Raw genomic sequence first — 26,823 nt, forward strand, 5'->3', positions numbered from 1 at the left:
CCAGGTTGCCTGTAGGCTGACAGGCCCAAAGCAGCAGCCCCGTCCCAGCCCTGCCACCCAGCTGCCAGGGGAGCAGGCCTGCCGGAGGAGCCAGCTCTGAATGCTGCAGCCGGGGTTCTGGGCAAGCAGCTGAGCCTGGCCAGCCGGTTTGGTTAATTCCTGGAACAACCAACGCCCCTGATAAACTGGCGCCGTGGTGAGTCAGGGTGTGTTTCTGAGGGCCCTGCTCAGTGAAGGAGTGGGGGTGTGTCACGGAGTCCCTGGGCGATGCTCTGGAACTGCTCCCTACGAAGCCAGGCAGGACTCTGGGGAAGTCTTCTTTCTGTGAGCAGCCTGTCTGCAGGTCACCCAGCTTCCACCTTCCTGGGTCTGACCTCGGAGCATTCAGCATCCTCTGCTCCTCCGTGCGCTTCCCGCAGCGAGTCCGCCCAGGCAGGCTCCTGGGGAAGCCAGAGGGTCCTGCCCCCCAACTCCGCAGCCAGCCGGGACTCTCAGCCAGCCAGTAAAACAGAGGTTTATTAGATGACAGGAACATGGTCTAACACAGAGCTTGTAGGTGCAGAGAACAGGACCCCTCAGCTGGGTCCATGTTGGGGGGGAGTGAGCCAGACAACCCGGTCTGCCCTTCACTCCATGTCTCCAGCCAGCCCCAAAACTGAAACTCCCTCCAGCCCCTCCTCCTCTGGGCGTTCCCCTTTCCCGGGACAGGAGGGCACCTGATTCCTTTGTTCTCCAACCCTTTAGCTCTCACCTTGCAGGGGGGAAGGGCCCAGGCCATCAGTTGCCAGGAAACAGGGTGTCGGCCATTCTCTGTGTCCAGACCCCTGCACACACCTGCCCTCTAGGGCTCTGCAACGATCATACACCCTTATCCCACCCCCTAGATACTTAAGAACTGCCTAGGGGAAACGGAGGCACCCCCACACTGTTCAGAGGAAACATTAAGAACAGTCCCACTTCGTCACAGGGTGTCCAGGAAGTGCCGGCTGTCAGTGTGTGTGTGTGTGGGGGGGAGGGGTGTCGTTTTCAAACCCCCCCCCCACCCCCGTCAGTTTAACACAGTTTGGTGTTGGCTTCTTTAAGCCATTTAAAGACCCCCAGGCCTCGGAGAAAGCCAAGAGCTGACATTTCAGTGCTTGTCATTCATCCGAAATCCTGCTGCCCACCCTCCCACCATTAAAGTTAGCGCTGGGGTGGGTGTGTGGGGGGGGTTGTTTGACTTATTTTAAGGTTCCAGTTCCCGCACTCCTGGGATTACTCCAGCAGCTCAGCTGCCCAAGGGTGTTTCTCGCCCGCCTGTGTGCTGATGAAAGCTTGGACCTGGGACACTCAAAGGCTCAGGAGCCAGGAGACAAATAAGAAGATGCCAAAATTATTACTATTTTTTTTTAAAACCACCTGGTAACTTTGGGCGGAGGGGGGGAAGAGGGGGCTGATTGGCTTTTTGAAGGTGAAGGAGTGGTTTGCCAAGCCTGGTTTGATTTCGTTGTGTGCGTTTCTAGTGATGAAAGCTCTCTGCTTAACCGCAGCAGAATTCAATTTTGATTTCCGTATAACTGCAACAGATCAGAGCACTCTTCATGGGATGCATTTTTCCCGATTTTTAGTCTATTTCAATTTGCATAGTTGCAAGAAATTATGGGCGGGGGAGATCAGACAATAATGATTTAATTTAATGACAGTCGCCTTCAAGGTTCAAAAAGTTAAAGCTTTATAAACCATTAAATCGCAAATTGTCAATGTCACGGGTAGAAACTTACAAAGTCACACTCCTTAAATCAAAGTCTGTTATTGTCTAGCATCTTTTTCTTACTTCACCTCTCTGTAAATGTCTCTTGTTATCTCTGGCAATAGTCCTTCCTCGGGTTGTGTGTGTACGGAGAAATCGATGGTTCCCAACATTTACTGATTAAAACTCGAATCCTATCCACCCGAGCTGCGCTAGTTTAAAAAGCAATCGAGTTCATCTCGCATGTGCTGGAACACCCTGTTTTGTACCTCGTATATATTAACTCTTTGCAAAGCGGCTCCAGTGTCCCTGGGGTAAAGCCCCTGCTATGCTGTCCAACAGTTGAGTTTTGGATAAATGAAATTTTTGGGGAAAAGGTTTCACAGGACAAAAACATTCCTACTTTTGCTGAAGAGCCAAACACGTTTCAGCTTTTGGCCACTACGTTCACAGGGTTTTCGGCGTTTGAAAACAAACACACGTCGATGTTTTTAAAATGAAAACCTGAACATTTTCACAAACTTTCACTGCCTGTAACAAAAGAAAAGTTTTTCATTTTCATTTAAATTTTCAATTCAATTTCGTTTTTTGGGGGGATGTGGGAGGAGAATTCCCCAACTACCTGTCTGCTTCAAAGACCAAAACTGCTTCACCATAAGAATCCTTCCATTCAGACCTTGCTGTTCTCTCTGAATAATTAAATTAATTCATCATGGTGCTGCTCTTCTGTGTCTCTCTTTAACTGGCAATGCTCTGGGGAGGTCTGTGGGGGGGGGATTGCTGAGATTTCCAGTCCTTTCTCCCCCTCCAAGAAAAACTGGGCTGTGAAAAGCCTCCCCGTAGATATCTTAAAAGATAGAGGGTCTTTGGTGTAAGCTCCAGCAGCAAACGGGGGCTCCCTGGGTAATACAGATCGGTTCTAGCTGGTAGCATCACTAGATGGGGGGACAGGGGCGAGTACAATCCAGGGGCAATTCCCAGCGGATGGTTCTGATTTGTGTTCAAGGACTGTGTTGCATCACATGAGCAAAGCACATGGGGCAGCGAGGGCCTGCCTGCCCTAGGGCGGCGTGGGGGGCCTTTCTGGGCGGTGCTTTGTCAAACACGAGCTCCCACGCACAGGACAGGGGTCATGGGGTGAAGTTCTCCAGCCCGTATTATACAGGAGGGTCAGACTGGATGGGCTGATTGACTCTGCGGCCCATGGCATGCCGCACCAACGAGCGGCTGACTCAGTCTCCCCAGTCACCCGCACGGGCAAATAGCTGGGCACAGCAGCTGGGAACGCGCCTCGGCCTCCGCCCTGCTGAAGCGGATCCTTGGGAGCCAAGGCCTAAGCCGGGGAAGCGACGATCCTGGACAGCACCAGCCGCGGCTGAGTCAAACCCGTTAGCCACTGGGCTGGGCCAGTGACGTAGCCCAGCAGGAGGGCACCGGGCGGCTCTGGGGCTGGCAGTCTGGTCCCGGTCCCCCAACCCGCTGAAGTGGGGAGGAGGAAGGTGTCTCCGCAGGAGCCTTGGAGGGATCAGAGCGGCTCTGTGGCCTTGAAGCCTTCAGACTAGCTCTTGGCAGGGAACCCGGGGCCCTTTGCTGCTCTGCTTCGAGCACACGTCTGGCTTAGCCCCTGAGGCTGGGTCATGGGGCTGCCAGAGCCATCGTCAAGCCCCCTGCGTGTCCCGCCGTCCTCTTCTCTGTCCCAGGGGCGAGGGCCCTGCCCTGAGTTCAGTCCCTGCAGTTTCACAGCATGGGCCCATGAGTGGGATCCTGCGCAGGCCATGACCCCGCAGTCCGTGGTGTCCCTGGCCCATGGGCGGGGTGGGGGGGGTGGCGTGCGTGGCAGGGTGCGAGGAGCGGTGTCAAGTCCGGACAGGAACAGAGGCCCAGGAGCGGCCGAGGGGGCCCCTGGGCCGCTCCTCCCTGGTCCTGCTAGCCTCGGACCTTGCTCCGGCTGTCGCGCAGTGCCTCGAGCTTCGGCCCCAGCTCGCTGAATTTGGGCCTCTTGCTCTGGCTGAAGGCCCAGCAGCTCAGCATCAGGCCGTGCACCTGGGAGGAGAAAGGGGTGCGGAGCCGTGAACTCGGAGCGGGGAGAGGGACGCGCGTGGCAGAGCCACCCCCGCCTTCGGGGAAGCATGGGCTCCTTACCTCGGCGGGGCAGCCAGGGGGCGCAGGGAGCCGCCTGTTGTCCTTCAGCAGCTCCAGCAGGTGGCAAATGATCGGCATGGGCTTGTCGAGTCCCATCATGCGGAGAAATTCCTGCGAGGCAGGGAGGGAAACCAAGGCAGGAAATGGAAACTCTGGGAGTGGATTGGTCTCCCTCCGCAGGCAGGAGTGGGGATTGTGAGGTCTTTTTTTAAACCAGCCCCCCCGCCACCCCATGCCATATAATCTCCATGGTCAGATGTGACTTTGTCTCCCTCTGCAGGCAGGAGGGGGGACTGCAAGGCCATTTGCTTTTTTTAAATCTGATTTTCCCCATGCTATATAGTCCCCGTGGTCACCCTTTAGTCTATCAAAGCTCCATTTACAAAGGGGTAATCAATAAGAAATTGAAGATCTGTAAGTAGGCAACAGATGTGAAAGGAGGGCGTTGGGGATGGTTATGTACACAGCAAGGTAAGGTGGTACAGAGGCTGTAAGCGATCTATTGACAGGTTGGACTCTAAGTGTTAACCAGGTATTAAAGCATCGATTTGTCATTTATTATCCCTTTATCAACTAAAGTTCAGTTTGTATCTAACATAACCCACGGCCGCCTTCAGGAAAGGAAGCTGCCAGTTTAGTCTGCCGTGGATGGGTCACTTGTGTGCAATGTTTGCTCAGATAAGTGACCAAGGGGGGACACCTTGCAGTGGGATAGCATTGGGGCTCACCTGTGCAACTTACTGCTGCAGGATATTAGTAAAGCAAGGAACTTAGTTGGCTTCTAGGGGCTTAGACATTTATTAAGCGACAAGGGTTCTCAGCTCTCATGCTTCAGGGTATGAGCTGACTGGGGTCAGGAAGGAATCCCAGACCCTCCCCTGATAGGATTGCCCCATTAGGAGCACTCTGAGGCAGGGGAGTTAAACCTTCTGAGGCATCCAATGTTGGAGACTAAATGGATCATGGGGTTGTTCAGCAATTCTTCTGGGGCAATACTAAATGCACCAGGCCAAGTTCAGCTCTGGTGGTGGGTGGGGGGGCAGCTCCCACAGGAGCCCAGGGGGAGATGTGCCTGATTCAGCCAAAGGTCTTTCCTGGCAGCAGAGGCTGAGAACCTCCAAACTCATGGCACCCTGTGGTGCTCGCGGGAGACGGAGCCCTTAGGGGAAGCTGTGGCTAGCGGTCTCACCTCAGAGGGGCTTTGGCTTCTGTTGCTGTATGTGAAGAGTTCGTAAAGGACGACTCCAAAGCTCCAGACGTCGGACTCGCGGGAGAACACATTATCTGACAGGGACTCGGGCGCGTACCTGGCCGGGGAGGAGGTGGTTAGCGAGGTAGGTGGGTGAGCACCGGGCTGTGCAAGCAGAGGGCCCATCAGGGTACTTGTTTGAAGCAGGATGGTTGTGTGGGTGAGGGCTTCTCCCCTCCAGGGACAAAAGGGGCAGAGAGAAGGGGCAGTTTGCAGAGGCAGATACGGCAACAAATGGGCCAGATCCCCAGCCGGAGACATTGGGCCCAGCTCGATTGGTGTCAACGGGAGCTGCACTATTTTACACAAGCTGAGCAGTTGGCTGCGTATTTTAAAATCAACATTTTTGACCTCAAAGTCCCCCAAATGCATGGGCCGTGGGCCCTGTATCAGAGAACGCCAACATCCCCCCCCAGCCTCCCGTTCCCCATCTAGCCAGGCATCCCTCGGCGCTGCTGTACGGGACCACCGGGGGAGGCAGCTGAGTCTAGTAGATAGAGCGTAGGGCTAGGGGGCAAGAATACCCAGGTTTTATTCCCAGCTCTCCCATTGACTTGTTCGGTGGCCACAGGCCAGTGCCTCAGTTTCCCCATCTGTAGAACAGGGTTGACAATACTGCTCTCACAGGGCGACTGTTTAGCTGATGTTTGCAAAGTACCGTTGTTAGCATGGACTGCATTAGAGGTGTGAAATGGCCCCTCCGGCAGGAAGGTTGGATTGTACTGTGGGTTGGGGGAGCAACTCCGAATCTCCCCAGTGCTTGATAAGAGGTTTATCCCCCTTCTACAGAGGGGAGAAATGAGGCAGCAGAAGTGTCATGGCCAAGGCTACACAGGGAGCCTGTGGCAGAGCTGGGAAAAGAACCCAGGAGTCCTGGCTTTCAGCTGCTCTGGGAGCTGCAGCCCCCACCCCCGAGCGAAACGCAGTCCAGCGGGTGCTGGCAGCTCGGGCCTCCCCTACCAGAACACGGGGCTCTGTCCTGGCTCCCGCACCACGTAGTACTCCTTGTCCTGGGGGAGCAGCTTGGCCAGGCCGAAGTCCCCGATCTTCACGTGGGTCTCATTCTCCACCAGGATGTTCCTGCTGGCCAAGTCCCTGTGGACGTAGCGCTGGGATCCCAGGTACTCCATGCCCTGGAACAGAGACGCTGAAAGCCTCCAGCCAGAGGGAATGCACGCCAATCCCACAGGGGGCCCTGGCTCCCCCGCTCCCTGTCTACTCTGAATCAGAGAGCCAGCTGGCCCTGCTCCATGCACCCACTTGGGAAAGGAAGGACGGTCGTAAGGCGCTGGGGCTGGGCTGTGAAGACCTGGGCTCACGTCCCAGCTCTGCCACAGGTTCCCTGGGTGACCTTGGGAGAGTCATGTAACTGCTCCGTGCCTCAGTTTCCTGTCCCCCTTGCTGTGAATGGGGGGCACAAAGCAGAGGAGCTGCATGCGAGGAGGTGCCTGGGGGTGCAGCCGGGCTCCCTACCTTGCATATCTGCCATGCGTAGAGCAGCAGCCTCTTGTGGTCCAGGCGCTCCTGGTTCTTCTGCAGATACTCCCTCAGGCAGCCTTTGGGCAGATACTCCATGACGAGCCGCAGGCTCCTCCGCCCTAGCAGGTGCAGAAAAGATGTCATGGCCAGCTCTGGCCTGGGAGCCTGCCCCACACCCGGCCCTCAGCTCTGGCCCGGGAGTCTGCCCCACACCTGGCCCTCAGGCCCAACCCAGGAGTCTGCCCCGCACCCGGCCCTCAGCTCTGGCCCTCTACCCACTGCGTCCTGAGCGGATTTGCTCTAGTGAAAGCTCCACCAGGCAGCGAGGTGAGGGTCTCAGCTTGGAACAAGCAGCAAGGATTGAGGGGCACCAGCAGGGCTGTGGGGAGGGGGGAGCCCAGGGCTGGGATAGCAGAGGGCTGCGGGTCAGGGTTGAGGGACACTGGTAGGGCTGGGATAGCAGGGGGCTGCGGGTCGGGGTTGGGGGGCTGGGATAGCAGGGGGCTGCGGGTCGGGGTTGGGGGGCACTGGTAGGGCTGGGATAGCAGGGGGGCTGCAGGTTGGGGTTGGGGGGCTGGGATAGCAGGGAGGCTGCGGGTCGGGGTTGGGGGGCTGGGATAGCAGGGGGGCTGCGGGTCATGGTTCAGGGGCAGCTGCAGAGCTGCAAAGAGCCTGTGACAGGCCCCTGCAGCGTGCTGAAGCCATCACCCTGGTGCCTCGGTCGGTGATTTCAGCGGCTCCCCATGGAGTGCGCTGCCCCCTCACGCACACTGCCCCCGGCTGCGAGGGTCTAACCGAATGTAGCCCCACCCAGGCCGGGCCCTGGCTCCGGATGTGGCCCCAGCCTCAGACACCCCAGGGCTCCTGCCCAGCCCTAGCGGTAACCCTTCCTTGCCCAGGCCCCCCGGCTCACCCAGGCTGTAGCACACGCCCCGGTACTTGACGATGAAGTCGCTGTGCAGGGCGCGCAGGATGGCGATCTCCCGTTCGAAATCCTGCAGCTGCTCGGCTGAACTCTGCTGCAGCCGTTTCACGGCCACCATCTCCCCGGTGCTGTCGCCCAGCGGGTCGTATCGACACAGCTCCACGCTGCCGAAGTTCCCCTGGGGCGGGAGAGGGAGCGGAGCGTGGGGGGCCTGGCAGCTGGGGGGGGGGGCTGATGGATACAGCTGTGGATACCCCCCCGGGGCCTGCAGCAAGGGCCCTGATCCCCACGAGCCACGCCACGCCTGCCACGCCACCCACCCACCCTAACCCAGCATGGCTCTTCATCTCCCCCTGGCGGTGGCTCCTGGAAACCCCACCAGCTGGATGCAGCAGTATAAGCTCCTTACCCAGCCTGCCGCGGGGGCCGGGGCAAAGATTTGCCCAGCACTAATGTGGGTGATACGTGGCTGTCCTGCGGAACTCCCCGCTACAAGAAACCACGGAGGCCAAGGGTTTTGAAGGTTTAGCTGTGGAGGTGGAAGACGGGAGAAACTGGCCCTTGTGCAGGGTGGCCGATGCACCAATTAAATCCTGCACAGTAAGGCTTAGGCCTTGTTTTGGCCCCTCTGCAAAGGGTGACTTTAGCCCTGGGAGAAGGTCCCCAATGACATTAGGGGGGCAAAGACCCTGCTTGAGGAAAAGGAAATGCACAGCCCCAAGGGCGCCCTGGGCTCAGGCTGGGGGGTCAGGCTGCCCACGAGAGAGCTGTGGGAGGAAGGGGACCGGGTCGCCCGGCCGGGGAGCTGTTTAACACCCAAACGCCAGGGTGAGGGTGGTGCAGTGACTCGGCCTGGCTGGGTGACTTGGCGGGAATGTAAAGCACACAGGGAGGCTGGGGCCTGAGGCGCGGGACTTTCGGGGTCTCACCTTGCCCAGCACACACATGTATTTCAAGTGCCGCTCCTCAAAGATGGTGGGGTCCTGGCACGCTGGGCTTGTGACGTAGCCCCAGAAGCCATCCTTGGCTGGGAGCTGGCTGGGCGACAGGTCTGACAGCAGCTCGTAATCTGAAACGTGGGGGAGGGTGGGCACGTCAGGCTGCATGGCCAGCTCCCACCAGTCCCCCCCCAGGCCCAGCCACCTCCTCTGGCTGCAAACTGGGCAGCGGCAGCACCGGTGTCGTCCTGCAGGGAGCGATACCGAGCTAAAAGCAAGCAGGGCTCCTGCTTCACCGCTGTACCCTGCTCGGTACCACGCCCTGGAGCCACCCTGGCCTCACACCCAGCCAGGCCAGGGCTGGAGGCAAGAGAGACCACAGTCAGCCTGGTAAACGGGGGACCAGAGTCATCCGTGGGGGCCAACAGGCCCGTAACGGACCGTGGCCGTTACCGCCGGGCGTGTGGCTTGGGAGCCGCTGTCTATTGCGATCCCACGCCCCGTGTTCTCGGCAGCCTGCCCCACGTGCGCCGGCCGGGCACTCACCTGAGGTGATGAGGCTGTTGAGGTCCCTGATGATGGCCCGGAAGGAGGGGCGCCAGCGCGGCCGGTAGTCCATGCACTGGGTGATGAGATTGGCCAGCTCCGTCCACTTGGGAGCCGGCAGCTGGAGGCGGTTCTGGTAGAACTGGAGTTTCTATCCAGGGGAAAGGGGGCAGGGGGGTTCGGTGTTGCACTGCCTGGGGATCACCTGGGTCCCCCCACTGGGTCGTCCCTTGCTCGGTACCCGACACCGCCCTCTGCCATGAATGGGGGGTGGGGGGGGGTGGATAAAGGCTTGCCCGGGTAGAAGCCATGGCATTCAGGTCTCCCAGCCGGCTGGAGTTTCCACCTGCATTTGCCCCAGGTGCAGGGGGATGCCAGGAGGAGGAGCCCAAATGCCCTTGTCCTTCTCCATGGGGAAACCGTCGGGTTTCAAAAAAAAAAATCTTTAAAATAACATGCAGAGGGGGAAGGGCCGATTGCCTTCCAGCACATGCCCCTCCCCCGGGGTCAGAAGGAGCCTTGCCAATTGAAATGGCTTCATCACAAGTCGCAGGACACTGGGAGGTTTTCATAAAGTCCCAGCTCCGGGAGTCATGGTAGTACATGCAAATCTTGGCTTCCATTTAAAAAACGAAAAGCAAAACGTTTGCCAGCCTTCCCGGCTGGTAAGGAAGGGTGGAAGTGGGGACCCCGAGGGGCTCAGACCCCTGAAGGCAAAGGTAAAAGAACCCAATGTTTTTATCGTGATTCTGGGGAGCCGACAAACTCATGTCACGGGAACGCTTGGGGTTGGCCCTACTCCCCCAGCTTTTAGGGGGGCACGTGTTGGACTCTGATGCCTGCACCCCAATGGCACCTCAACTAACCAGAGTGACCCCGACCTTCCTGCTATGCCAAGATTGTGGGCCCCGATCCTTGAACCGGATCTGCCTCTGCCCACCCAGGCTCACCAGCAGTATCAAGGGGCCTTGTAAGTTTCCAATGGTGCATCGCTGCCTGGCGCCCGTGGGCGGGAGCAGCGCTGTGAAGGAACAGCTGCTGTGGGCCAGGGCCCTCCGAAGAGGAACCTTGCAGAGAAGTTGTCATGGGAGTGACTGCAGGTCAGACCCTCTCTGCCGACACAAACCAGCACCTCCAGGCTGGTAAAATCCCAGCCGCAGGAACAGAGGAAGGGAAGTGACCCTTCTGGGGCTGCCGTGTGGCTCAGAACCATGGGAGGGGGGATTCCAGGGAGCAGAGGGGCTGACTCACCGACTGGGGCTCCAGGGCACTCGTGGGCATGGTGCCCCCGCTGAAGATCTCCCACACAGTGGCCCCGAAACTCCACTTGTCCGACTCAAGTGCCAGGTTCTTGGGGTTCCTGATGCACTCGGGGGCCACCCAGGGGATGCGGTCGATCAGCACTGCAAGGGAGTACACATCGGTGGGGTGAAGGCAGTTCCGCACGCGGGCACCCTGGTAACTGTTGTTGGCAGGCCTAAGTACCTTTCAAGATCTGGGCCTTAGCTGCCCCGTGCTTCAGTTTCCCCTCTGTGCAGTGGGGATCGTAGCCCTGCCCTGCTATACATTGCAGACTCTGAGGTGCCCAGATACTATGGTGATGGGAGCCAGGGAAGGCCCTGGTGGGATCCCAAGGGCCTTTCCTCAGTGGAGACAAACTGGTCTGTTTCAAGGGAGACTCTTCTCCTTGGCAGAAAGGTGGGGGACGGAAGGATGCCCCTTCCCAAAGGACACCTCTGTCTCTCCCCAGCCTCATGGGGCGTGAGTCGTGATGGGAGCTGGTTCTGCTCCAGGGAACTTACTTTCCTTGGTCAGCATGGTGAGGCTGACTCCAGGGTCGCTGAGCTTTATGAAAGGGGGGCTGCCGCTGGCAGCGTCCCCCTCCCTGGCCAGCAGGACCTTCTTAGCAGAGACGTTGCCATGCACAATCTTCTTATCCTCCTGGGGAAGAAGCGAGGTGGTCAGTTGCAAATGTCAGCAGCGAACAGCCCAGTGTGTCTCTTTGTTTCCCTGTTCACCAGGCTATTTGGGCCTGGGGCTGTTACTTACCACCCACCATTGTCCTTCTTTTACCACAGAATCTAGGGCTTTGATTTCCAGAGTACTGAAGGTGCCAGGGACATGCAGCTGCAGAGCTATTTCTGCTGACTCACCCTGGCTGCCAGACCAGGTGGGCCCTATCACCACCCACCCAGGAGGATCAAATGCTTTGATTGCCTTGCAGAGGGAATGAAGCTGGCCTGCAACCCTAGAAATGCTCTAGTAGTAAGGGGGGAAGGCTGGGCTGTGACCTAGTGCACAGGACTGGGACTCAGAAGATTTGGCTTCTATTCCTGGCTCTTTCACTGGCCCGCTGAGGGACCTTGGGTAAGTGACTTGCCCTCCCTGGGCTTCAGTTTCCCCTTCTATAAAATGGGTTGATGATCCTGTCTGCCTTTGTGAAATGCATTGAGATCGACTGATGAAAAGTGCTAGGTAAGAGCTACGGATTCTTATTATTACTGAAATTAACCATGAGGGAAACCCCAGGGAAGGGGTGTGTGTGAGGAGCAGGATGAGTCATTCTCAGGTTTAATAACTGCCCTGGGAGTTTAACCCCAACCCAGTCTTTGGCTCCTTGTAAATAACCGAGGGCCTTCCTGCAGGGTCCCAGGAGGGCATGCTGATATTGGGTGATCAAGGGGGATATTGGCAAGGCGGTTGGGGAGGGGGCCTAGGGGCTGACCGTGAGTCATCTGCCAGCTTACCAAAAAGTTGAGGGCATAGGCCAGTTGTTTGGCCACCTCCAGCTTCCAGCTAGCTGTCACCTTGCCCCCAGCCTGGTTTTTCTTCAGGTATATGTCCAGAGCGCCGAACCGGACGTATTCCTGCACCATGATACCTGCGGGCGAGGGGCAAGCGATCAGCGTCTCACGGCAGCTGGTTGGGCCAGGACCACTTGGCTACAGAGGCAGAGTTTCCCTGACTCAGCCCAGGGAGGATGGTTCCTGTATCACAGATACCTGCGAGGACCTTCTGGATGTGTCCTCAGGATGTCTTGCTGGTTTAGGGGAATAGAACCCAGGAGTCCGACTCCCAGTCCACTGGACCCCACTCCCTTCCCAGAGCTGGGACTAGAACCCAGGAGTCCTGACCCCCCCCCAACTCCAGTGCCCCATGCTGCCTTCCAACAGAAATGTTTTAGTGAGTCTGATTCATAAATCTCACCACATGTATTTTGGGGGGAACTTTAACAAGTTTTTTCTCTGCAGAGTTAAAAACGTGGACACTACAACACTGGCCCCAGCTCTGGGGGCGGAAGGGGAGCTGGTGGTTAAAGCAGCAGGGAATCAGGCCTCCTGTGTTTCCAGCTCTGGGGGCACAGTTAGTCTGAGGGTTAGAATAGGGGTGGAAGAGGCAGTCAGGACCCTTGGGTTCTATCCCCAGCCCTGGGAATGGGCTGTGGGTTCGAGGAGGGGGCTGGGAGTCAGGACTCCTGGGTTCTGTCCCCAGCCCTGGGCGCAGGGTGTAGTCTGGTAGGGGGCTGGGCATCAGGACTGCTAAGTTATTTCTGTTCCCAGCTCTGGGAGGGAGTGTGAGCCAGGGGCTAGAGCAAGGGACAGCTGGGTGATCTGGTGCTGAGAGAAGTGACTGAGAGCCAGGACACCTGGGTTCCAGTCTCAGGAAGTGAAACCGCTTGGGATTGACTCGCTGTGAATGTAAACAGCAAACAAGCAGAATCAACTGTGGAGCAAGAAACTGGCATTTTGCCCGGACACCTCCCCGTTCTAATGATCCAGGGCCTTCACTGCCACGTGCCTTCTCTGGGCAGCATCCCGGGAAAGGCCCCGGCAGGGGCGCTACTCACTGTTTTCCCTGATGCTGACCCCATACAGCAGGACCAGGTGCTTGTGGGAGATCTGGCTCATTATGCTGGCGGCTTCAAGGAAGGACTGGAACGGACGGAGAATCCGGGTTAGGCTGAGCTGGGATACCTGTCCCCTTGCTTTGTCTCTAGCTTAGCTGCTCTAGAGCCAGGCCGCCCCACGCTGGGCAAGCTGCAGGGAGCCCAGTGTGTCGGCTTGTCCCCCTGCCCCCCGACAACCTCAGGCCTCACCTCGGAGCAGTTGCCTTGGCTGCTGTCCATCACCTTCAGCAGGACTTCGGTCTCGTGGCACTCGTCGTCCTCCTGGTCCCGCTTGATGCCCCGGTAGATCTTGGTGAAGGATCCCTGGCCCAGGTTCTCGCACTGTCAGAAGCAAGAGCGAGGAGATGAGGGGAGGGGATAAATAACCAGGGGGGCACCCCCCCCGTACACCCACCTCTCCATCTGCCCTGGGTCATTCACCAGCTCCCCCTGGAGCCAGGGCACAATCCTTCAGCGCCCGCTTTGCTGGGAGCTGGGCACCCACCTAACTCCCACAAGCCTCCTCTGGAAATGCCAGCCCTCTTGTGCCCATCACCCTGGTGTCTGTCTCCTCTCGCAGGCAGGGGCGGTGTGGGAGCATGCACAACCCTGCTGCCTGTCTCCCTTTGTTCCCGAGTGAATTAGAGTACTGTGCCTGCCAGCGACTCCCAGTTTACACCAGAGCGAAAGGATCAGGCCCTTGCCCTCAATATTGCTCATTTCACAGAGAGGGAAACTGAGGTACCGAGTGGGGAAAGAACTCCCCCAAGGTCACATGGTGAATCTGGGCCAGAGCCCAGGAGTCCTGACAATGCCCCCTCCCCTGCTGTAACCATTGGACCATGCAATCCTTTCAGAACTGGGAAAAGAGCCCAGGAGTCCTGAGCCGCCTCCCCCAGGCCCCTGCTCTGAACCCTAGAACATACTTCTTCTTTCCCAGTTCTGGGCAGAGAACCCAGGAGTCCTGGGCAGGTCGCCTGCTTCTGGGTTTGATCCAGAAATGTGGCTGGGAGAGGAGTCCCCCTGTCCAGCCAGACCCTGGCGTGGGCCCTGCCTCTTCCCCCGCCCCCGCCACTTACCATCATCAGGTTCTCCGGCTGGATCTTGTGGAACATCATCTGGTTGACACTGCGGCGCGGGGCAGAGGGGGAGCTGGGGAGCTGGCAGCAGCTGCTTCGCACGATCAGCAGGTTGGATTTTTCTTGTGAGGAGAGGGAAGGGGACAAATCAGCAGGGACCATGGCATGGGGTGAGCCGGGGGGGTCTCGCCATGTAATGGTCAGATGCTCCCTCACTGCTCAGCACAGGGGCTCAGCAGGGGAAGGGAGGGGGACAAAGCTCCCACAGTTAGACCCGGGCTTGGCCTGGATGTGCACGGCTTGTGGGGGGGACTGGGAGACAGACCCTTCGACTGGAGACATCCTCGTCATCCTGGCACACACAGTCTCCGGCTGGCACAATGGTCCTCAGCAGTGCCCACGGGGCAGCCGGCACAACTGGGCTTTAAATGTTGCTGGCCACACCTGCCGCCGTGACATCACAGACCATTGAGCTGCCATTGGTTTCCTCATCCCTCAGCCCTCCAACCCATTGGCTAGGCAGAACCTGGCTCCCGCCTATGGGTCTGGCCCACCACGTGCCCGAGTCTGGATCCAGGTGGTGCCCCTGGGTGCCATGTGTGGTGTCATGCCCTGGCTTTACCTTTGGGCTGGGGAGGGCAGCAAGTGCCCAGGTGCAGGGCCACCCCGTCGGCGTGCAGGGTGCAGTTCTGGTAGGTGCAGAGCAGCTCCTGGAGGCTGCAGAAGCGCCTGGCGACTCCGGAGAGGGAGTAGCTCCCATCCTTGTCCCTCTGGATCAGGCAGCCCTTGTAATCCCATCCGAAGCAAGTCTGCATAGCAGAGCAGGGGGCAGTTAGCCAGTGGTACCACGTGTGACCCAAAGGATCCTTCAGCCACAAGGAGCCACAGTCCATGATCTGGGCCAACAGGCGCTAGGAGCCGGGGACTGGGCATCCTGAGTGAGATGCATGAGGCTAAAGGCAGAGTCCGAATAGCAGGCAGGGATGGTAGAGGGGGTCCTGGCCCATGCAAGGAGTTGGGCTTCATTGACTCTGAGACACCCCGAATAGACCTAGGTCCATGCAGGGCAGTTCTCTACACAGCCAGGGAGGGGACCAAGGCAGAGAAATCCATGCCGGGTCTTTCTCCTGGGGACCATGCCCAGCATCTGTCCCAGGTGAGAACTGAATCCCAGTTCCAGATCCTCTCTCCTCCCTCTGGTTGGCTGACCCAGCCGGACCCTTTCTAGCCTGGATGGGTCACTGGGGAATTCCGGACTGGATTCCCCCCCTGGATGGGAGCGGATCCCTGTGGGGTTGATGTCCTCCCCGGCACAGGGCTGGGAAGCATGAATAAACTCTGTGATGCCGAACAGCTTCGGGGAAGCAGCCTGGCATCCCCCTGCGGCCCAGGCAGCCAGCAGAGGACAGGTCCCGTCAATCGCGAGGTCTCACCTTGATGCAGACAGTCAGCAAGTAGCTGTCAAAGTTCTGCGGGCTGCGGCGAAGGAGGTAGGCTCCCTCGTCATTCGCTGCCAGCTTCTTTGCTGCAAACTCGGACCTGCAAAGCCCAGGCCTGTGTCAGGACCCTGCGAAGGTCCCAGCCGCCAGGAACCAACCAGAGCCCGCAGCAACTGGGTCCAGCCCAGCTATACTCTGCACTGTCCCTTTAAGATACTGCAGACTCACTGAGCATGCTCAGTGCCCAGGCCCTGCACATGGCACCATCCTTTAGTGCGAGGGTGGAGGGGTCAGTTTGCAAAGGCCACGTGACGCTTTACGTGCAATGAAGGGTTTTTAGAACGCGCTCCCCATTGCCTCCCCTCCAGATTCTGGCTCCTCCATTTGGAAGGGGAGCTGGGGTCAGACAGAACATGAAAGGCAACGGGGGGGCTTTCAAAAGAATTAGTTGGGATCTTTTCCCCTTTGAGGAGACTTCCCAGAAATGGTTCTCCGAGCCCTTTCCAAATATTGTATGATGTCTCATAAGGACTCAGTCTTTGGTAGACGCAAGTATAGAACCCAGGAGTCCTGGCTACCTTCCCTGCTCTAACCACTAGATCGCACTCTTTCCCAGAGCTGGGAATACTACCCAGGAGTCCACACCCCCTACTTAAAAATGCTTTCCCTTAAAAATCAATTTCCTTGTTCAAGCATCATCTCCCTCCTCCTATTTCAGCACAGCTCTGGTGAACAGAACAAGTGCAGTGCCCCTTCAGAGCCAAAACGGGGGAGCAGCAAGCATTGTTTTTGTGTAGGTCCTACCTAAATGATTACTTGACATTTCCCGCAGGGGTATTTTTAACTCCCTGCCCCCAGGAATCTAGAGTCCAGGGCTGCCAAGTTGGCAGGGGAGTTGTTGTGTTCTAGCCAGGCGGCGCTGCTGCTGGCAAGGGTCCCGTCACCATCCCCACCTGATGGGTCCATGACACTGGTTCTCCATGTTCTCCAGCAGCCGGGGGGGAGCCACTGCCTTGCAGAAATAATGGTGAGCGTCTGCCGTCAGCCGATAGTAGCCGTCGATGAGGGAGACGAAGGACAGGGCCTCCTGCAGTGTCGGGAACTCCACCTCCTGGGGGTGGGGGGGAGGGGCGGAGAGAGACAACGGGGGCACAGCTGGACTCAGAGCCACAAGCATCCCTCATGCTCAGCCAGGCCAAGAGGGTGGCACTTAGCCCTGGCCCTGCGCAGGGGGTGCTGTGGAAGGAACGGGCAGGGTACAAGGGCAAGTGCATTGTGCTGCTGTCACTGTGGTCAGCCAATTTTGGAAGCCAATGGGAGTGGGGAGGAAATGGGGGTACAGCTTCCCTGAACCCCAGGATGCCCACTGTCCTTTGTCCATGTGGAGGTCTGGCGAGGAGAAGAAGGCTGCCCCTGAGCAGAGGGGAAACCCTTGTGAGGGGCTGGTTCTGTGACGGAGCACTGAACAGTAACAGCTGTGGCTTCATTTCCTGTGTGCCGTGCCTTTAAATCTCTAAGGACTCGGCTGTCTGCGGCAGGCCATTTTGAGTTGCCTTTAGTGCAGACCTCACAGAGGAGACGCACACGTCTCTCCGGCTCTGGCTCACTCGTAGAGACTTTACTTTGGTTCTTTCTGCACATATGCAAAATGGGGAATGACTGGCTAGGCTGCAGGGCTGCAGAATAGGTTCTGGCAGCCGTGGGGGATCGCACGTGGAAGGAGTCCACAGTGCAATACTGGTGCAGAAAAGGCAAACGGCATGGTGGGCTGCATCTCTGGCTAAGGCTAAAAGGCAAACGGCATGGTGGGCTGCATCTCTGGCTAAGGCTAAAAGGAGTGAAAATCTAGGGTGACCTCATGGGACGGGTCTACTACAGGGCCCAGGATTGCGAACCAGAAAGAAGAGGTGGATGAGGCTTGTTTTTAAACAACGTTTCAATGGCTATTAGCCAGGATGGTGTCCCTGGCCTCTGTTTGCCAGAAGCTGGGAGTGGGCGACAGGGGGTGGGTCACTGGATGATTCCCTGGTCTGTTCATTCCCTCTGGGGCAGCTGGCACCGGCCACTGTTGGAAGACAGGACACTGGGCTAGATGGACCCTTGGTCAGAGGCGCCGACTCCGTGGGTGCTCCGGGGCTGGAGCGCCCACGGGGAAAAATTTGTGGGTGCCAAGCTCCGCGCCCCAGCTCACCTCTGCCTCTTCCCCTGAGCGCGACACCCCCCGCTTCTCCTCCCAGCGCTTGCCACCGCAAAACAGCTGTGGGAGGGAGGAGGGGAGGAGCGGGAACACGGGGCGCTCAGGGGAAGAGGCAGGGCCAGGGCAGGGATTTGGGGAAGGAGTCCAATGGGGGCAGAGTTGGAGTGGGGACTTTGGGGAAGGAGCTGGAATGGGGGTGGAGTCAGGGTCGGGGGGGGGGCGAGCACCCACCAGCGCCAGGAGAAGTTGGCGCCTATGGGTCTGACCCAGTATGGCCGTTCTTACGATCTTATGTTAACTAACAAAACCATCCAAAGCACAGGACTTGGTGGTGATGGGGGACTTCAGCTACTCCGACAGCTGTTGCGGGGGGAATAATGCAGCAGGGCCCAGATCATCCAACTAGTTCTTGGAATGCCCTGGGGACACGTTTTTATCGCGGAGGACGTGACTAGGGCAGAGGCTGAGGTGGATTTGCTCCTGACAGATACAGAGAAACTGGCTGAGAATTTGAAGGTGGAGGGGAGCTTGGGTGAAAGTGCTCATGACATGATAGGCTCATGTTTGCCCACAGGAGAGCAAGAAAGATGATGAAAGGTCTAGAAAACATGACCTCCAAGGAAAGATTGAAACAATGGGGTTTGTTTAGCCTGGAGAAGAGAAGACTGGGCGGGGAACCTGATAAGTCTTCAAGTACGTAAAAGATTGTTCTAAAGAAGAGGATGATACATTGCTGTGAACCGCTGAGGTCAGGACAAGAAGCAATGGGCTTAAATTGCAGCAAAGGAGATTTAGGTTAGACACTAGGAAAAAATTCCTAATTGTCAAGGGAGTTAAGCCTGGAATTTCCCTAAGGAGGTGGTGGAATCTCTGTCACTGGTGGTTTTTAAGACCAGGCTGGACAAGCCCCTGCCAGGGATGGTCTAGGGTTACTTGGTCCTGCCTTAGTGCAGGGGGCTGGACTAGCTGACCTCTCGAGGTCCCTTCCCCTACGTGTCTAGAAAGGACACAGAGACCCGTGGGTGTCCAAAAGGGAACAGCAGGCAGTCGGAATGAGGCAGCTCCCCCACCTGACACACACACACACACACACACACACTCACTAGGATCCTGTTGTCCGTCTTGGTGACGGTGACGATCCGGTTCTCCACGGGATTGCTATCCCGGCTCGCTTGCTTGATGCTGATGTCAGCGATTTCGGGGAAGTCGCAGAACGGCTGGCGGCTCTAGGGTGGAGAGGAGGAGAAGTGGGTCTCCGAACTGAGCATTTTCCCAACGCGAGGCAACAAGAACTGACCCGAAACGTCCCCCGAGCCTCGGACCCCGGGTGAGGTTTCAGATGTAGCAGGAGGGTGGATTCTTCTTGCCCCTGGTTTTGCTGGAGGACACAGAAGCTCAAGTGAAGGGCTGGGGCTAGGTCTTTCCCGGAGAACAATCCTCCCGCCTGGCTGGTTGGTGATAGGATTAAACGGGGGTAAGAGGACACATAAAATGCACAGAGGTTTAAGGCAGCTGGAGGACAAGCCACTTTCCCTCCCAGCTCCCTGGCCTGGTTTCCCTGATGCCACAGACCTGCGAGTTTTCCAGTGGCCCATTGAGTTTCCTGGGAAAGCAAGAGCAAGACAAGGGCTGAATTTCACAGGTGGGAAACAGGAAACGAAAACCCGTCCGGCCTTTCCTGGCACGTCGAGCCGGGTTTTCATTCCCTGTCTGTGGAGGAGATGGAGCGTACATTGTGGTGTGCCCCACACCGACACCAGCCAGGGCTGTGGCCCCCTCTAGTGGCGGTGGCGTGCTATAGGTTTCGGAGGCTGCTATGGCTTTCCGGCTAATTAGCTCGAGCAGGAGAGGTTTGTGCTTTTAGATCCACGGTCCCAGGGTCATCCAGAGGTGGGGATGGACTGCAAAAGTGTGTGTGTGTGTGTGTGTGGGGGGGGTGGTATGGCCCCATGTTTCAAAAGTATGGAGCAGCAACAACCCTTTGCCCCCCAGCCCCATCTCCGGCGTCGAATGGTTCAATCCCCCAGCTGGGATTGGGGAGCCATGTGGGGCTGAGGGCTGGTGTTTGCTCCTGCCCCGTGCCCCCTCAGTCTCACCTCGTCCCCGCTGTGGCTCCAGAAGATCCCGTTCTCCCCAGACACGTGGATGATCCTCTGCCCCTCCTGGCCCCGCTCGCTAGCGCTGTGGGCTCGGACCGGGAAGCTCTCCTCCACCCAGGCCCTCTCCAGCTTCTCCAGGTCAATCAGGTACTTGAGCTTGAGGGTGCAATCATCGGTCTGGCAGCCGCTGATCTTCCGCAGGGACTTGTGGAACTTCCTCCGGATCCGCTTGCGGGTCAGGAAGCTTTGCTGCTGGATCTGGTGCCGGAGCGTCTCTGGGATGCAGGATTTGTAGCTGGGGGTGGAAGAGGAGGGTGGAGGAGACCTGGTCCTGGCCTAGCCTCCCCAACAGCCCCTTCTCCAGGTGTTATGTGAGAGGACCTGTTTGGCAGGTGGCCCCTGGTAGCTCGCCAGCTGGGATCCGTGGAACCTGCTGGCCGGGGTCCCTGGGAGGCTGAAAGCAAGGCCTGGGCAGCTGGGGGTGAGTCTGGGTGGTGAGCATTTGTGTCTCCACTGGTGGCTGCTGCTGGAACCCAGCAGGGCAGGGAAGTGGATGCGTTTGCAGCTGCTTTGGCAGGTGGAACTTGGGGCCAGACGCTAGAAGGGACAGATCCAGACCCCCTGCCTTGCTGGCCCCCCTGCCCCCCGCCCAATCCCTCTCTCACCTGACGCTGTTGAAGATCTCCTCCAGGCTCCACTTCCTCTCCTTGACCATCCTCAGCATGTCCAGCACGGCCAGGCTGAGACACTCCTCCTGCATCTGCAGGCTCAGCGCCCCCTCCATTCGCCCGCTGATGAAATCGCTGCGGGACTGGGGGCCACCCCCAAGCACACCACGCACCGTCAGCTCAGCACCAGGCTGCGATTACAACCGTCTCCCATGGGGAGAGCCACTTTGCCCCATGCCCCCCAGATCAGCTACACTAGCACAGCAAGGCTCCAGCCGGTGCTCCGGGACCCCCCCGTCCCACTTGCAGGGATGTGGAAACGGAGCCACAAGTGAGTAAGCTTCCTTCCAAGGGATTGGGGGACGCTGAGGGACCCTGAGCCCCCTGAGCGATGCTTGATCTTGAGGTGACTCCATCCCTGGCAACATCCCCCCCACAGTTGTACAGCCACGGGCAGTTCCCAGCTTGCTGCACAGGGATTTCCACGCTCCAGTTATACCTTGTTCACAACCCAGTCTAGGCGGTGCCTGGGCCCTTTGTGCTCCTGGGATCAGGCTGGCAGAGGCCCACGCTCGCAAGCAGCCGAGGTGCTGGGCTGGCACTTTGGAGATTGGGGTGCAGTTCCCAGCTCTGCCCCTGGGGCCTTGCAGGGCTGTGGACAGCTGCTTTATCTTTCTGCGCCTCCCCTCCTCCGCTGTACAGTGAGGGGGCGATGAAATGGGGTGCAGCCCACCCGGGAAAGTGGTTGGCCAATGCCATGTCTGAACCTCACAGCTGGGCGTTGACGCACCTGGTGGATGATGCTGGTACCTGACTTTAGGGGACAAACTCTCTGTAGCAACCCCCCGGGGCATCACTCACCTGCGCAAAGAGATAATTCATGGTGGGACAGTCTAGCACAGCGCTGGCTCGGTCATTCAGCAGCCCGAAGCGGTACGATTTCCCCGGCCCAAACCAGTTGGGGAAGAAAAACCTGCCGAGGAAAACGAGCCCAGCTCACTTCTCTTCTCCTCCATGTTCGACACCAACTTCCCCGTGGGCAGGCTGCTTGGGGGTGAGAACTGACCCTCTCGAAGTGTCACTTCTGCCCCTGGGGTTACCAGCTCCCCAGTGGTGATTTTATAGGGGGGGCAGCGATGTGCAGATATAATAGCAAGGATTAAAGAGGACCAAGAATGTTGGCAGGGTGCAAAACTTGCCGGCATCGGGGCATGAGCCCCAACCTCCTGCTAGGGGGCTGGGCACAGGATATGAGCCTAGAGAGAATATAAGACACTATCATTCCCCAGGAGGCTCTATGGGGGCAGGTTGTCCCATAACTGTTTCCTGTGGGGCTTCTTAGAATCATAGAAGATTAGGGTTGGAAGAGATCTCAGGAGGTATCTAGTCCAATCCTCTGCTCCAAGCAGGACCAACCCCAACTAAATCATCCCAGCCAGGGCTTTGTCAAGCGGGGCCTTAAAAACTTCTGAGGCTGGAGATTCCACCCCCTCCCTAGGGAACCCATTCCAGTGCTTCACCACCCTCCGTGTGAAAGAGTGGTTCCTAATATTCAATCTCGACCTTCCCCGCCCAGACCTTCTTGCACCTGCCTGTGGCCGGCCACTGGCAGAGACCGGATGCTGGACGAGATGGGCCGTGGGTCTGATCCAGTCGGGTGGTTCCTAATCAAACGTGCCACCGCTAGGTTCCCGAGCCAACCCTGCCCCTGAGATGCACCTCTGGCAAATTTTTTTGCTTGGGGTGGCAAAAACCCTAGAGCCGGCCCTGGATGCACCAGCGTGAAAGAATGGCCCCGCTCAGGAGCGGACAGACCTCACTGCCCTGCTGTTGAGGGGCCCTAGGCTTGGGTGCTGAAACCCTGCGTAATTACTGAGTGATCCCACGAGCTCCAGGCAGGCCGGGAAGGGAGTGGGTGCGGTTCGTTGGCCCGGAGGGAAGTAGGGGCTAGGACAGAGACGCTCCTGCCTGGAACGCCCAGGAGCCTGCGCTGGCGGGGAAGCTTAGCCACAGGTCTCTGCTGGGTTGGCGAGTTCGCAGGCCCGCGAGGAAGGGGGTGACTCCGGACAACGCCCCGGGAGCTGGGCGCTCAGCGACTGGGGCAGGGAGTTCGTAAGCACCTGATTCTGTAGACAACAACCTGGCAGCTCGAATTGTCCACCGTGAAGAGGTGGTTGGGTGGGAACCAGCATTTCAGGTCCTCCGTTGCCAGGGCGAAGAGGGAGTGGCAAACGGGCAGGATCCCTGCAGGGAGGAGAGCGGCGGGTGAGGCGTTTCGGCAAACCCGGCAGGAAAGCTGACCAGCCCAGACACCAGAGCGGCTCGCCCTGGGCACCGCGGGGCAGGCGCCCAGGGCTGGTGGGCGGCTTGTGCCGAACAACACTGGGAAGGGGGAAGGGAGGGGAGGGTGGCCACGGTGGGAGGAAGCTGCAGCCACAGCGGCTGGTTAGCCGGGGGGGTGGGCCCGGCGACCCTGCACCCGCCTGCAAAGAGCAATGGCTGGGCTCCTTGGCCTGGCTGCGTTGGTGTCTGTGCCTGGTTTGAGGGCACCTGGGGCTCACCCGTTCCAGTAGCTCTGGGGTGGCTCTAGACAGGGCTCAGGCAAGCAGGGCTTGGGCGAATGCGCCGGAAACAGCCGAGTAGGCAGAACTTGGAAGGGGCAGCTTCGGTGCACCCCTTCCCCCCCTCCTTAGGCTTCAGAGCCTGAGCTCCAGCCTGCCCCGGGTGGCCCTCTGCCGAGATTGGGGCAGCAGGGCGCTGACATTCGGCCCCAGGCAGGTTACAATCTAGCTCAAGGGCTGAAGAAAGATGGGTTCATTCTCCCAATGGAACTGATGTGGTGGGGGGGAAGCGGCTCATCCCAGGCTACCCTGCGGCTAGGGGAAGAGCTGGGAATTGACCCTGGATCTCCTGGGCTGCAAGGCCCCCCTGCACTGGACATGGTCCTTGATCTGCCTGTGAACGCTGGTGCAAGGGGATTGTGAAGCCCTGGGCGTTGGGCTCCTCCCACAGACACAGGGCAGGTGCAGCACCGGGAGAGCGTCTGGCTGCTGTCCCCGTGGTCGACTGGCGCTTCGGGCTGCGGCCACCAGGTGGCGACATAATCGCGGCAGCTCGGGAAGCGATGGCATTGCGTTACGGGAGGCGGGGCCACCTCCTCCCCTCCCCTGCCCCGGGTGGATCCCATCCCCATCCCCAAGCCCCCCCGCCCCTCTCACCGCAGGCCTTGGCTGCCGCCACGCAGAGCTCCTCGGCCAAGTACTCGCCGTACGTGAAAGTCAGGACGCCGCCCAAGTCGGGGTCCGATCGCAGGGTGCTGGCCGGGTGGTACAGGTAGACCTGGAGGGTCCCCGATTCCATGGAGGACAGACTACAGGACCTGTTTCCGATCAGGGGCGTCTCCTCCCCGAGGGGGGCCATGGTGGGAGGCAGCCTGTGGCAACACCAGGATGGGGCTGGTTAGCTGGGCTGGTTAGCCGGGCTCGAGGCACATTCTCCGCTCAGTGGGCTCCTTTTCTCTGCGCTCCCTGCTCTGGGCGGCCACCTCCGGCACTAAACGCCGGCACCGCCGGGCTGATCCTGAGCCCCGCTGGTAGCGGGTCCGGAGCACCCAGATTTCCCGGGCCAGTCACCTCCACAAATAGACCCTCCTGGCAAAACCAGGCCAGGCAGCGACACTCCCCTCTGCTCCTGCAAGTGCCCCGCCTGCTCTCTAGCAGGTGCTGGCTCCCCTCCCCTCCCGGCCACTTCACCCTCAGCGAGGTGGGGAGGTAGGAAGTCATGTTCAGGCGGCTGCAAAGGCCCCGGCCGCCGCATCGAATACACCTTCCCCCGCCCCGGCCTTCCTTTCCAATGTGACTGCGCTCAGAAAGTCAATCATGAAAGCAGCCTCCTGCATGCAGTCTGCTTCATTCCCCTGAGTGGGGTTTGAGTCACAGCGGCTTGGCTGGGTGCAGGACTCTAGGAGGGTGGGCAATGCAGAGGCCAGGTGGTCAGCTGCTTGCTGGCCTGCCTGGGGCATCCCCTACCCCCCATCCCGCCTCTCCAGCTGGAGCAAGGCTGGTCCGAGAGCCCTGCAGAACGGAGCCGGTGAGTTATTCAGGTAGCTTCTCTTCCCCCCTCCACCACCCCTCTACTAGCCTGCCTGCACCCGGGCCTGGTGAGGCGAAGGCCTCAAAACAAGGTGGTACAGACACTGAAATCCCTCCCCCACCCACCCCCAGAGGAGGCAGTGAGGAAGAATTCCTCTGGCAACCCCGTGGTGTCTACACAGGGGCATAAGTCGGCTCGGCTCACTTGCCGAGGGCAGGACATTTTTCACGGCCCTCCGGGATGTGGCTACACTGGCCTGACATGGTATCGTGGACTAGTCTCCCAGCCAAGAGGGCAGGTTGCTCAATCCTTGACTGGCCAATACATGGGCCAGCTGGTGCCAACGTCACGGGGCGTATTGTGGTCTCCTGGCTGAACTCATTTCATGCTGGGACCACTCCCTTCCCAGCGAGCTGATGCTAATCTCATTTCTTGCCTCACTCCGCTGCCTTGTAAGACGCACCCGGAGTTGAACTGGGGAGTCGGGGGTTCTTGGTTATGCTCCGGTTTCTGTGGGCACAGCCGTGCAAATGGGCAGGGTAGCATTGCTCTTTGGTGTAAACATGCAGGGGAGTGAAGAATCAGGCCCCACAAGTTCAACTTGGTTTGTCTCTCCAACTTAGAATCAGAATCATGTGGGGCTGAAAGGGGCCTTGAGTCCAGTGCCCTGCGCTGAGGCAGGGCCAAGTGACCCCCGACCAGCCCTTTTGGGGGTTTGGCCAACGTGGTGTTAAAACCCTCCAGGGAGGTGGATGCACGAGTGCAATGAACATGTTAGTTGTTTGCAGGCTGTGGTCATGTTCGTGCTGTATACGGGAGGGAGGGGTGTGTGTGTGTGTGTGTGTGTGTGTGAGAGAGAGAGAGAGAGAGAGAGTGTGTGTGCCAGGATTCTCGTAGTACGAAGTGAGAGCTGTACATTTCCCCTCCCTCCCCGCTGAGTGGGAAATGGTCCCTGTCCTCCTGACAGGAGGGGCTGAATCCAGTGACCGCATCAGACCATCTAGCCAAAGGGCCTCAGCCCACTCCGCAAACCTGGGAGCTGGGAGTGTGTCTTACAGATGGGGAAACTGAGGCACAGAGGCCCACCTGTTTAAAAAGTGGCCTGGCCGGGCTCTGAAAATCAGGCCCCTCTGAGACATCTGATGCTGAGCAGCCAACTCTTTCAGCCAGCGAGGACAGATGACTAGCCAAAGCCCCCCCTGGGAGTCGGGGCAGAGCAGGTGCCCAGTTCAATGCCTTGAGCCCAGACCTAGCCTTCCTCCAGCCCTGCCAAACCCCCTGCTCGCTGACGGCCTTCTCCGTTCGCCTCTCGCTGGGCTCAGACAGAGCTTGCCTTTGCAGCGGGCCGGCCACGGTCCCAAGAGACAAACAACCGTGCGCCGCTGAGCAGCCTTGTCCGGCTTCCTCCTCTGTTATTAGCAACAGGCCTTTGCGATTTCCCTCCGGGTCTGGATGACCTCGGGGGAGGGAACCGAGCCCCCCGTCGCAGCAGCTACACCACGATGGGCTCGCGAGCCAGGCCCCGCTCTGCCCTGCATCCCAGCCGGTGAGACCCAGAGCTTTACCTCGTGTGGGGTGACGTCTTCGTGGGCGCAGCTCTGCCCTCGCCGGAGGGACAAGGAGCCAGCGTGCTCGGTTTCCTCTCCCGGGGCCGGGGCAGGGAGCTGGGCATGGATCGAGCTGTGATGCAGATTAAAGATGGTGGGGGGGGAAAATCCCCCTTCTCGCTTCCTTCCTGCCCTCTGTGTATCTTGGCTTTGTGTGAACTTCCTGTCATTTGCTCGCAGAGGCTGGTGCGTGGGATGGGGAGGGGCCCAACTGGGCTGGAGGGGAGAGCCGCAGAGCGCGGGGGGGGCACAGAAGCGGGGCCTAGGAGCAAGCCAGGGTTCTGCTGCACCTGCTCGGGTGCTGGTTCTGGGCGGAGTCGGTGGCTCAGTCGGGCCCCACGGTACCATGCTAGGGGGCGGGATGACCGCTCTGCTTGACTAGCCCCGTGTTGGCAGCATCCCCAGGCCTAAAGGGGGTCCTTGCAGGCCAGCGAGCAGCTGCCCCGTTCCAGGTATAAAGAGAGGCTGCCGAGCCAGCCCCTGGGAGCTGAGGCTGCTCTGACATAGGGGCTCAGTTCTGCAGCTCCCCATGGAGTCCTTCCCAGCCCCCCGAGGTCTCCAGGTGAACCCCAGTCTCTGAGCAGCGGAGGCACGTGGAGGGGACGTTCTCTACCAGAGCCATGGTCCAGGCATGTCCCCCAGAGACCCCGCGGGACCCCTTGGGATCCAGCCACATGGGCTCCGAGCGGCCTCGCCCTGCTCCTGCCGTGGGATTTGAAGTATGGCACAGGGCCCTCGAATCAAAGCC

At 59.0% G+C, this 26,823-nt stretch overlaps 1 protein-coding gene across 1 annotated transcript; it reads right to left on the reverse strand.

Annotated features, from left to right (window-relative positions):
* Positions 1 to 1,694: 1,694 nt before the first annotated feature.
* On the reverse strand, positions 1,695 to 26,147 carry JAK3 (Janus kinase 3). Its single transcript, XM_074939505.1, has 24 exons — positions 26,034 to 26,147; positions 23,595 to 23,809; positions 22,497 to 22,620; positions 21,238 to 21,349; positions 20,374 to 20,519; positions 19,706 to 20,003; positions 18,713 to 18,835; positions 16,366 to 16,523; positions 15,407 to 15,512; positions 14,596 to 14,782; positions 13,974 to 14,095; positions 13,105 to 13,236; positions 12,856 to 12,940; positions 11,756 to 11,889; positions 10,811 to 10,949; positions 10,260 to 10,411; positions 9,009 to 9,159; positions 8,454 to 8,593; positions 7,513 to 7,702; positions 6,594 to 6,718; positions 6,081 to 6,253; positions 5,061 to 5,178; positions 3,872 to 3,982; positions 1,695 to 3,772 (listed from the first exon to the last, which is right to left on the reverse strand). Exons 1-24 carry the CDS (start codon positions 26,138 to 26,140, stop codon positions 3,656 to 3,658), a joined length of 3,465 nt encoding a protein of 1,154 aa, XP_074795606.1. The 5' UTR covers positions 26,141 to 26,147; the 3' UTR covers positions 1,695 to 3,655.
* Between the last annotated feature and the right edge of the window lie 676 nt (positions 26,148 to 26,823).

Source organism: Natator depressus, chromosome 25 (genome assembly GCF_965152275.1).
Source record: "Natator depressus isolate rNatDep1 chromosome 25, rNatDep2.hap1, whole genome shotgun sequence".
Classification (NCBI taxonomy): Eukaryota; Metazoa; Chordata; order Testudines; family Cheloniidae; genus Natator; species Natator depressus.

Excerpts from the sequence above, each read along its gene's own strand:
- JAK3 (XM_074939505.1), bottom strand. The coding sequence starts at position 26,140 with ATGCCCAGCTCCCTGCCCCGGCCCCGGGAGAGGAAACCGAGCACGCTG. Across the intron at positions 23,810-26,033 it reads AAGACGTCACCCCACACGAG|GCTGCCTCCCACCATGGCCC; the intron begins GTAAAGCTCTGG and ends GTGTTGCCACAG. Across the intron at positions 20,004-20,373 it reads GAGATCTTCAACAGCGTCAG|CTACAAATCCTGCATCCCAG; the intron begins GTGAGAGAGGGA and ends TTCCACCCCCAG.